At 41.0% G+C, this 12,386-nt stretch overlaps 1 protein-coding gene across 2 annotated transcripts in view; it reads left to right on the top strand.

Moving 5' to 3' along the window:
• The window catches only part of MED14 (mediator complex subunit 14), a 941,548-nt gene that overhangs the window by 115,359 nt on the left and 813,803 nt on the right, over positions 1-12,386 (top strand). For both annotated transcript variants that reach the window (XM_078658290.1, XM_078658289.1), the window contains exon 7: positions 6,007-6,114. In XM_078658290.1, the coding sequence (XP_078514416.1) occupies positions 6,007-6,114 (108 nt within the window). The remainder of the gene's footprint in view (positions 1-6,006; positions 6,115-12,386) is intronic.

The following is a 12,386-nucleotide window of genomic DNA, read 5'->3' as shown; positions in this document are numbered from 1 at the left end:
TCAGCCCAACTGAAAGGGCCTCCTGAATATACCAGGCTTGACGCTCAGGGAGGTCCTCCAAAGATGGGCAGTGCCATATCTCCTGTTCACAGTCAAGATGCTTGGCATCACACAACTCAACTTTAAGGCATATTGTTAGTGTTTTGTTCGAACTCAAGGCACCTTTCATCGGTAATCTTTCTGGCTATCTATGACCTAGCCCTCCATGAGGTCATTGCCGTACGTTGTTCAGCAAGGGTGTATGTACCAATGTCATAGGCTTTGGAGCAAAGTAGTAAAAGCAGTTGTTTCTTCTCCAGAACTGGAAAACCCCTTGGATGAGAACCACATTCCTATTCCAGCAATTAACGATGAATCGCAAGCCACATAGTAGCTTCCGCTACTCTAAACCTCACCGACAGGTTCTGCAACACTTGATGGCTCCCAGTGACGAAGAATGATACGTACAAATGATCGCAAGTAGACATGCACCATTGAGAAGAAGATCCAGGACAGATTGGCTGAGGAAGACAAACTCATTGACTTAGACAAATACTAGATTCTGCTTCTGCCTCAATAGGGATATCCTATTCTCCCCAGTCTTTGTAATCAATTCTTCATCTTGATAACCTGTGGATTGCATGATTTCTTGAATCAAATAACAACTAGAGCTGCAAAGAAACTAAACTTATATCCCAATCCTCTGAGTAAGAGAGTGATCTTCTTTGAAAATGTTCAGGTAAAAATACAATGAAGGACAGTAATCCGATTGGTTCCAAATCCTCTTGGACCCACAATGAACCTCTCCTGAAAACAGATCTCCAAACACCAAATTAAATAAATGGAGACTAGAATATAAAGCTCCACATTCTTATCCATTCTTTCAAAAGGAGAGCTCTTTTCCTTTCCCCCTGGTCTCAGCAGACCGAAAAAATTGCAGTACCACAGGGTTTAGTCTTATGTCCTAGGTGACACCAAAAAGAACAATTTATTAAACAGGTAAGTGCTATGTGAAAAGGGTGATTTTATGACGTGTCAAACAAAGGAATTATTTTCTCTCAGCTCTTTAACACAATGAAGGAGAAAGCTAAACTTTCAGCACATGGCTGTTGTCACTGTGGTTTAAGAGATGTGGATCCTTGATTTGACTCACTTCCTTCACCTCAAGGTGCAAAAGAACTGATTCATATTCTGCCCGTTTATGTGCCTACTTTTTGGTACGTAGATCGATGACATAAAAAAAAGATAACATTGAAGCAGAGGCCCCTCCTCCTCCACCCACTCCCAAATCTCTATCATTTGATAAAATATTTTTTTACAGTAACCCTGAAAGTCTGTGGTAGGGGCCAAGCATGGATTTGCAGGCTCTAATGGCTGATGAAGTTGTTTCTTCCAGTAAACTGCAGATAAGACTGATGCAGTTGCCTCTGCCAGTAAACTGCAGTAGCAACGTATGGCATACCATCATCTGCAGATGCATACCGGAGGAAAGCAACTGTACAGTCTTGACTTGCTGGGGGAAATATCCCCCCTGCACTTGCCAAACGCTGAGGCCATCACCTGGACCCCAATGACCAGCACTCTAATGGGAGGGAGTATCGACTTCTGTCTCCCAGCAAAGCATATGAGAGTTGGTATGAAACACAGATGGGCACTATATGTTGTACAGAATATATATACAATAGGATTCCAGAGTTCTCCACCCAGCATTCCACCAAGGGTCACACAGCCTTTTTTTCCAGGTGCAGCTGTTTCATGAGGATTCAGATATTGCTCAAGAAAATAGGCCACCCAACTGAAGAACCAAATTATTTCTTCCCACTACTTATTTATTAAAAAAACAGAAGGGGTAGAAACAAGAACTTGTATCAATTCAGGTTCTCAGAACTATAAACAAATTGTTCAAGAGAGAAATATTCAAGATGTAGGATCATATCAAGTCAGCCCTCATGCACATCAAGGAAACCGTGCATGTACCTTCCCTTTTACAAGGATGTTTACGTCTACTAATACATAAATGATTGGATAACCTAGGCCAACACCTAGCATAAGGTGTCAATGGACCTGCATGCACCACTAGACCACTTTTCACGATGCAGATGTACTTATGAGTTTGGATAAATAACTTTCTTGACAGTAATAAAAAAAAATCCAGTGCTGGGAGCAGCATTGGAAACAAAAATCCGTAGTATTTCCTTAAGAGGACAGGCTAAATTCTATTAAGAGACTAATAACAGTCTAGCAAGTATCCTTCCATTGGTTCCATGATGCCTTTCATTTTTCGGGTGGTCAGTACCTGAATAGCATGAACCTATTTCAGTAACGTCTGCAAGGAACTTGATGCTTGGAGATGCACTTCAGAAACTGCCATCTGTCAATCTTAAAAGAAAAACACAGGGTCGTGGCTCTGATCCAGTAAGGCTAAGCCCAATGTAATACAAGAACAACACAACTGCCACTACTGGACTTCACTTACTACTATTTGTACTAACCTTTATGAGTGAAACATACCGGTCCGGTTTTTTGAATTTCCGTCACTTTATTTTATTAAATCATTTTCTTAACAATGAAACCAAGATGTCAATAATTTTTTTGTGCATGTACAAACAAATATGGAAAAATACATTTCAATACAACAAAATTTAAATGTACATTAAATTTACAAATTGTCAACACATCCACCAAACACTCTGCCATCCATTCATACTTCACTCATACCTACAAATAAACAACAAAAAACATTATTTTGAGCCTAATGTCGAAGAATGGGTTAAACGTCCATGTCAATGGTATTATGTTTTGTTATTTTGTCAAGAGCAGTCTTATTTAGGAACAATCTCTTGGAAACACAGCCTTATTATCTAAACCATCTGCCTTATTATCTACCAATCTGATTGACACTAGGCATCCAAAACAGGTTGACTCGTTTCGAACCCCCAATTGCGGCAGCAACGTTCTCAATCTCGTCACCTCGCTCGAGCTAACGTTAGACGACCGAGGTGTCGAGATTGAGAACGTTGCTGCCGCACCGCAAATAACAAAACCCTGGGGCCTAACTTGTGATGCCCCTTTCCCCGATTGAATCTCGTGGTATTCAACACTGATAACGAACGATTAACCCATGATGGTCTTCAACTAGAAGTTCCATCAATACACCTTAATAGAGTGTCTATTGTGACCAGTGTCATCGTTAATAAGGGATTGTGTCTTACTACAATAAGATTGTTGGTCCTGAGGAGAACCCCGCAATTGGGGGTTCGAAACGCGTCGACCTGTTTTTGATGCCTAGTGTCAATCAGATTGGTAGATAATAAGGCTGTGTTTCCAAGAGATTGTTCCTAAATAAGACTGCTCTTGACAAAATAACAAAACATAATACCATTGACATGGATGTTTAACCCATTCTTCGACATTAGGCTCAAAATAATATTTTTTTGTTGTTTATTTGTAGGTATGAGTGAAGTATGAATTGATGGCAGAGTGTTTGGTGGATGTGTTGACAATTTGTAAATTTAATGTACATTTAAATTTTGTTGTATTGAAATGTATTTTTTCATATTTGTTTGTACATGCACAAAAAAATGAGTGACATCTTGGTTTCATTGTTAAGAAAATGATTTAATAAAATAAAGTGACGGAAATTAAAAAAACCGGACCGGTATGTTTCACTCATAAAGGTTAGTACAAATAGTAGTAAGTGAAGTCCAGTATTGGCAGTTGTGTTGTTCTTGTAGTATCTGTCAATCTTAGCAGCAAAGAGAACACCAGATCGTGACATGTTCACAACAGCAGAAAATGCAGAGACTATGCTTTCTGATATTAAGGGCGCTGATGCAAGGGATACCCTGTCCAAGTCCGCAGTAGAGCCACTTGAAACCTCCAGAGGCCTGAAAGGTTATCTTGAAGTATTCCATACATTTGTCATAATTCTTAAAACTGCATCTCTGTTTTTTGCCGATGTCATTTCTGAGCAGCTTTGTTTGCCAGCCGCATGTTTAAAGTTCTTCTTGGTTGCTTTCAAGAAAGTTTTAATCACAGTCAAGAGACAGGACTTTTCTTCTGAATCAAACCCAATAATCTTTAAATTAATGAGTGTCCCATGCACAGGACAGCTGGCCAAATTTGTTTTTGTAGATTGCCTTCTTAATATCCCATTACTTGAGACTGGAGGCTGAATGAGTTATGGGTTCTTTGTACTCTTAAAACTTCTACTCGCTTCCATCATAAAAAGGTGCTGTTGAGATCAAGCCCTTCTTCCTTCCAAAAGTATTTTTAACTTGCTCATTAATCAGACATTTTCTTTGGTAAACTTCTTCCCAAATCAAGCTTCTCAGGCTGAGAGATCGTTACATACCTTAGATGATAAGAGACCCTTAAGGTTTCACCTTGACGATGCTAAGGAGATGCACAAGTCCAAACAGGTGTTTCTCAACTATGAGACCATTGGACTAGCTTGTTAGGTGAATAGTTTCCATAAGTGGTGTCCTTTATCAAAAGGGTAACAGAGCTTTACTGGGGAACCTGCAGCCCACTTTAGTTGGTGGAAATCTCCCATGATCATTTGTATGAGAAATAACCCACTTTCATGGATTTACAGGGCTGCTACTTTGATCTGTCCTATCTTTTGCTAAGCATTAACATCTGTTATGTGGTATGTTATAGGGTTTGTAAAGCGCATGACTGCCCCATCAATGGAACTTCCCAGCGCTAGTCTCGAAGAGACCAACTTCAGATGATGATCAAACGGAAAGCTACCCCTAAGGAGCACTTAGATGGAAAATAACCAGGTCTTCAGGTATTTTCTGAAGGACCCGTGGTTCTGAAGACTCCTAAGAGATAAAGGTAGTGCGTTCCAAAGGGCAGTAGCTTTAGTACGGATAGAATGGCTACCCGCTCTTACTCTATTAACACGTGGTGCACAGGCCAGATAAAGATTGGCTGAGCGCAGAGGCTATCGGGGAAGGGACAAAGACAGCAGATCGAACAAAATAGGGGCTCGTGGGCGAAAAAGATCGTATGGGCTGTGTACAGCCTTAAAGTGAACATGCTTGTCAACAGAGAGCCAATGCATTCTGCGAATAAGGCCAGCAGCCGGGCAATACTTTGGGAGAGAAAACAGCATCATTGCAGCTGCATTTTGAGTATTCTGATCACAGCCTTATTAGATCCCAGTTATAAGATGTTGCAATAGTCCGAGCCAGAAAGGATTATTGCCTGAACGATGATTTGTCAAATTAACCCATAGGCTGTGACTCAAGAATAGGCAGTCTTGTTGCATCCTGCCTAACGTGCTTGCATGACTAGTTTACTGTATACCTGCAGTATGAGCTTAGTGTCGCCTCTCAGAAATATGAGACTGAGTAAAATACTTAATGATATTGTTTATGGATATTCATTGCCACACTTCTCACTGTTAGAGTAGGTGCATTGTTATGATTCACTTTATATCTGCTTTCTCTTGCTGACTGCCAGAGAGAAACTCCAACGAACACTGCTCTGTATTGTAGGATAGTGCAGCTTAAAGAATCCTTTAAAATGCTGTCTTTTTAAAACTTTATTTTTAAACAAGAAAAGCATAACCGCACCATTTCAGACTTTGTTTCTTTGTTGTATAATGCATTTGTGGAGTGGTGTTTTCAGTGTCTCAAATGAGATCACAAAGCACTCCATAAACTGCTGTGGTATGACATTTTTGGTTTAATTGACTTTTGTTTAAAACAATTAAAAAAAGTTAGAAACAGTTGTTTTCCACTGGTGTTTTTTTTCTGTTTTCGAACCACAGTAATTGTTTGGGTTTAGTGTGTTAATAACTCTGGTTTTTAACCCGCAACTCTGTTTACTCTTAAAACTATGTTAAAAGTTGCAACCATGTTTAAATGATACATTCTCTAAAAGGTGGACACTTTGATTCTGTGCTTTTTCTTTGCTATTTGAAGTTTAAATTAAGTGTTTGTGTATGTATTCTGTCCCTCCTCTGATTCACGGTTGATTTGAAACCGATCATTTTCCTGTGTATTTTTCTCTTAGATGGACGGGCCTTGGTTCACAGTATGCAGATAAGTTTCATACACCAGTTGGTTCAATCCCGGCTATTTGCTGATGAGAAGCCTCTCCAGGACATGTACAACTGCCTACGTATCCTTTGCAAAGTGTTTTGTGCTTCTGTGAAGCATCACTTTCGCTTTTAAAGTTAGTCAAAGAATAAAAGTCAATTATAGACAAATATTAGGATCATTTTCTTATATAATCATGGTTGGTTTCAAGATTTAAAACCGAACAGTAATTCTTTGACATAAGCTGGGCTTTGAAAGAATTGAAATACATTTTAGTCTAAATAATATTACTTCTAACTTCCATTTTTAAAATATTTTTTCTAAATTGTGGCATAGTCTAGCCTGGGACCAAGATGGCCACTCATTTGAGCAGCTGCAAGGTGTGGAACAAGAAGTTCATGTAATTCTTCATAATCTATTTGAAGAAGCTGGGGTTCTGCTCTGCAGAGTTTGACAATGTGGGTGAAACTCAATGGGGACTACTGAGTTCTCTGGGATGGGAGTGAGTGGTGATGCTCTAGGACGGGGTAGCTGAATATTATACTGCAGATAGAGGGAGTCCCCTGGCTTCCGTGACATCTGGGCAGACGTAAAGAATAGGACATGGCTAAGATTTTGAGAACCCCCAGTGTCTACATGTAGCACAGCAGTCATGAAAGCAGTGACGCATGCTTAATATGAGTGATCTGAAGACTCCGCCTTCAAATTTATCCTGTAGCGCTTTTTAGGTGGCTACCTCTCACCAATGAGACATGAGGTGAATTTATGCCCATGGAACACTTTCTTGGGGACTCGTCACTGTTGCATGTTGCAGATGCCATTGTTTCTGAAGGGAAAGGTGAGAATACACAATTTGAAGGGGACTTTGCGAGAGGTGAGGTTTGGCTAACAAATTAAGCTCAATTTCTCTTTGGTTGCATGTTCTTCTGGTATGTGGCAGCATGCTCTACCCCAATGAATGACTTCTTAAGACACCCTAGAACTACACTGGTGGGCTGTGTGCCCACCACATGCCTCACCGTATCACATTGCAAACCCCCTCTTAACTCCTTTGAGTACCCTCCCTCCCCCAACCCACCCTGTCCTGGGTACAGGCGTCAGCAAAAGGCTCCTAGTACTCTGTGCAGCACAGTGACATTATTTTTGGCAGCATACCAATCCCTTCCACACATGTCGAAGAGGAAGGCACTTTTTTTTTAATTCAGTGGGAGATATGGGTACTAATGCCCTGCGAACTTGTGTATGTTAACACACATTCCGCTACACTATGTGTTCATCGATGGGTTCTCCTTCATGATATTAAATTGATCATAATAATGCAGTGGGAAATTACAAATGCATCCCAGACCAATTGCTTGGCTTGGGGACCATTAGTGATCAACGCATTTGTGAATGGGGGGAGGGCTCAGTTCCCAGTGATCACTGCAAGGACTGTTGAAACAATGGGGCAAGATTATTCTAATTGCTCCAAACAACAAAATAGGTTGGAAAAATAAATATGCAGTGCATGAATCTAGAACTACAGCAAAGCAAAAAAAATGCCACAATCGACATTAACCTTTTTAGGATGAATTTTTAAAATATTGAAGAAGGAAGGGGGCTACATAAACTAGCGATGAAACTTGAGTAATGTGCATATTGTGGGCATCCCTTGTAAACTTAAACATTAGTGATTTAGAGGGAATATCTTGGAAGATAAAAGACTAGATGTGATGTGGTGTTTCTTTTTGGAAATATTTTAGGTGAGTGTTTATTGTTGGGTTTTAAGATGAGTATGGAATTATGTTTAATAAATGGTCCTAATCAGATGATATGATTATGTACAAGCTCTTTAAGGTGGGCTGGTGTTGTAATGCTTTGAGATGAATATGACCATACACAAGAACATATCACAAAAAAATGAGTTTTAAAAATAAATGTGTGAGAGGACTTCTAAAAATAGAAAGTATTCTAAAGTAAATCCAAAGTATGGGCCTGTGATGAACAAGGTTGGATAGGCCCTTGAAGAGTATATGTCTTTTATTTTATTTTTTATTAATTACTAACCTAGGATATGTCATGGTGATGTAAAGTCACCAAAGAGCCTATTTATTTTAGATATAGAGGCTGATTATGATATTGTGGTTTAAAGGATGATGCTAAAGGATTGTAAGTACATTGCTGCGCCTGTTAACCTTAATCCTTAATGTAGCAGGATCTTATGTATTAATAAGAGTTTTATTGATTTGATATGGGGACAATTAAGTATATAACATTATGACTTTATCAAGGTATTGGATATATCTCAGGGGATTTATAGCTGATCTACATTATTGATATATGAACAGATCAAGCAGTTTAACATCACATGATACTGGTTTATCTTTTTAGTGATTGTGGGATCAGAGAGAAGATTCAATTTTTTTAATTACTGCTTGGAGCTGCAATATTTATGTGTGTTAAAATAGACTACTGTCCTGAAGAAGGTGGAGAAGAAACGACTGAACCACTGAAACTCTGTTCAGGCAAATTTTAAAGGGTTCCTGTTCCACAATACACACTTACTTGATGAATTATGTATCAACAATGATGCATTGTTGCTGTTTAACAGAAATCAAAGGAGTGAATGGTTGTATGTTGGCTGTGTTTGTGATGATGGTGAAATGATTTAAGATAAATTCCGTGTCTCATACTTTTGACTGATACTGTTTTATTAGTTGTTTAAACATATTTACTAAGCACAAATCATATTTGACAAAATGATTGGCTGTTACTGTGAAGTCTACATTTACAGTATATAAAGTCTATATTTTTATATACAGTGAGTAGTTTGCAATAACTAGCTCTGGGGAGTGGAAATTTGGTCACTTTACTCTGTCCCTTGTACATAAAGAGGGATATCTCTTTTTTTTCTGAGTGTTGCCTAGTCCAGACCTGCCTGATCTTGTATTTCATGCTGGACTTAATATTTGAAATTAATGACACTAAAATGCTTGCAATTTCTAAGAAAGGACAGGCGAAAGAAGGCCTTTAACTTCTCACCTGCAATGTAAACCTGTTGAGAAGTAAAGAGCGGTATTGTAATTCAGATGTTATCCAGACCAAAACCGACCTAATCTTTTTTTTAGGATACACCTGGTGGAAACTCACTACAGTTTTATTGGCGGGGCAGATTAATGCTATTGACCCTTGCCCACTATTCTGTGGGCTTGTTCTGAGGGACAGTTCTGCTCACCATCTTTAATTCATTAACCTTTTATTGACTCTGTCGGCCTATTTGTGGTGGTGACGAGGAACTAGGTTGGAGAGTTAATAGCTGAAACCGAAGCTCTCCGTGGAGGTTCTGGTGATAGACCATGTGATTGATGAACAATCGGATAGGTACAAACAGTTTAACCCTAAAGCAAAGGATACATTGAAACTGAATATTTCACGTGGCCCTAGGTTGGTAGATATCTTGTGTAACCAAGCTTTAGTATTGTACAAACATTTGAGCAATAGAGGCATCAGCAGTAACTACATTTCTGTCATCCTCTGGCACTCTGTGTAACAAACGAAGGCCCACCTACTAAACAAGGCAAGTAATTTACTAGTCATGTTACCCACTTCATAAAGATCGTGGTGTTAGGACCAGAAAAAAGCACTGACACCATTTAAAAAAATACTTTATCATTTGTGCACCAAAACAACAGACAAAATGCCACCATGCCACTACCAGATTGCCTTTGTGTTCACCTTCCCTTGATATCACATTTGATGGGGTCCACCCTTGTTCTCGCTTACCTCCCCATTTAGTGCCCTCCTCTCCACGTACATACTACCCCGATACCAACTAGGGAAATTACCCCACTCTTCTCAGGGGGACAGACTTGAGGTCTGTGGTGGTATTGTCATCTCTTGGGGATGTGTTCGGTGGTCTGTTGCTATCCAACAGCAGTCCATAGTATTGTCTCCCATTTCCCCATATTCAATAAAACTTTTGGGGGCAGCCCTTTCGCTGTGTAGACCACACTCTCTGCTTCCTTACAGGGTCATCCCCGTCTCCCACATCTATCCTGTGGGGGTTGATGGATTTCCCCACTGTCTCGTTATGTCTCTTTCAGCCAGAGCGAACCCAAGTGAGCAAAATAGTAGTTGTTTCCTTGGTAGGTCTTCGGCTCCTGAGATACCCAACAAGGCAATCTGCGGGGTTGCCGGGACTGAAGGTCCTAGGATCTCATAGATGAGTGCTGTTCTCCATTTCCAGTAGTTCCCTATTCGCTGACCGGACCAAACTATGTGCATGAATGTACCATCTGGGATCCTACACTTCAGGCAATTGAGAGATGAGACTCTACCCATCCTGTGAAGCCTGTTCCTACTGTAGTACAACCAATGGAGGATTTTCAGCTGAGCGAACCTTAGATTTGCCTTAATTGCTACCTCATTTGGGCCCATCAGCGCTGCTTCCTAGACTACATCTTCCAGTTCATCCAAGTCTTGTTCCGAATTCCTCCTCAGGGATTGCAGGGTGTCTGGCTTATTGTTAATGAGTGTTCGATACAACAACAACAACCACCACCTTTGCTCAAACTTTCACTCACTTCCGGGTACCCTGTCGGTCCTGGTTGTTTAGCAGTGCTATATAAATCCTGATTGATTGATTTGCTGCCATTTCATCGCCCAGTATCCTGTTTTCTATGGGTCTGCTGTCTTCCATGTCTTTGAAGACTATGCCTGAAAGTAGTGTTGTAGTTGGTAATATTATAACTCTTAGGACCGGTCCAGGTTATGATCGTCCATTAGCCTACTAAAGGAGTATATTCTCTCCGTTCCTGCCACGTCTCGCAACGTAGGGATGCATTTTAGGTTCCATTTCATGTAGCCCGCCAGGTTCTTCACTTCCTTCAAGCTGTCTCCCACCCACAAGGTTGTAACGCCTGTAACTTTGCTTTTCCAACCCACATATGCTGTATCCCTATCATATGCATTTAAGGCTGTCTGGGCTGGGGACGGGAGTAGCTGTCTGCACTTGTTCTCGTAAATGTAGTGTAAGTAAGTATGGGGCACCAACAGGACTGTATTCTAGCCTTTTCGCCGGATCTTTCCTCTGGGGCAAAGGGCCACTTGTGTATAAGCTGTAATTGGGCCTCCCAATAATAGGCTTGAAGGTCTGGGAGTGACACTCTTCCCCATTATAGATGTTGCATTGCAGGGTACATAGTGCAATTAATGGGGTGCCTCCATTCCACAGGAGCATGCTCAATGAGGCATCGGTTCTGTTGAGAAAGTCCTCCGGGTTCATCCACAGTGGATTTTGGAGGGCGCACAGGAATTTTAGGAGGATGATCATCTTAAACAGGGGCACCCTTCCCAAGGGGTAGGTGTCCCCACCTCCCGATGTCTGCCTAAAAAACTATGGAGTGGTTCTAGCTTTTTCTGTTGGAACAAGCAGTTGTCTGTCACCACCTGTATCTCCCATTATCAAAAAAATTCTGTCGTCCCTCTCACATGTGGCAGGGTTGGTATTGTCATTCCATTCACCCAAATAAAATAATGTTGATTTGTCCCAGTTTATCTTATATCCTGCAGATCTCTCAAAGTTTATGAAGATTGCCAGGGCTCCTTGGAGAGACATAGCTGGGTCAAACAAATAGAGAAACACCTCGTCTGCAAATATTGAAGTTTTCGCTGGTTCATCCTCTTCCTTTGGGAAAACTACGTCGCCTCTTATCCTTACTCGGGATGCTAGGGGCTCCATACGGAGAGCATACAGTAAGGGGGATGGGGCACATCTGTCTGGTCCCCCTACCAAGGAACAACACACCATTGACCTTCACTCTCGAGACTGGATGCTGGTTGAGCAGCTGCACCCACCAGCTGTACTTGGGGCCAAAGTTCAGCCTCGGGAGTACCTGATTTAAGTAGACCCAATCAATGGAGACAAAATGCCTTTTCAGCGCCTAGGGAGAGTAACACCCTGTGATCCCGGCTGTCCTTTGTATAATCTAACCAGTTGGATAGCTGTACGGAGAGGTCTCAGTCTAAGTAGTCTCATACAGTTACTGTGAGCCAGGGAAGCAGGAGTTAATCTAGGAAAGCTGCTACTTCATCCTCACTGGCTTTGTACCTTTTTCTTATACAGCATTTGATAGGATGTTGCAAAGGTATCGACTATTTCGCTGTCTATTGTGATCTGAATCCCGAATTTCATCCACCCATTTCGCCACCTCATCTTGTCTACTGAGCCATGCCAGCAGGCCACCTGCCTTTTCTTCTACTTTGTACAATTTCTGCAACGAGGCATGGCTTTGCCTCTTCGCTTTGTTGTGAGTAGCAGGATGGTATGCTTTTTGCAAAGAGTTAAGGCGTAGCAGTGTCGTGTGGTTTCCTGCT

The sequence above is a fragment of the Lissotriton helveticus genome, chromosome 8 (genome assembly GCF_964261635.1).
Source record: "Lissotriton helveticus chromosome 8, aLisHel1.1, whole genome shotgun sequence".
Taxonomy (NCBI): Eukaryota; Metazoa; Chordata; class Amphibia; order Caudata; family Salamandridae; genus Lissotriton; species Lissotriton helveticus.
This window is presented reverse-complemented; position numbering and strand designations above follow the sequence as displayed.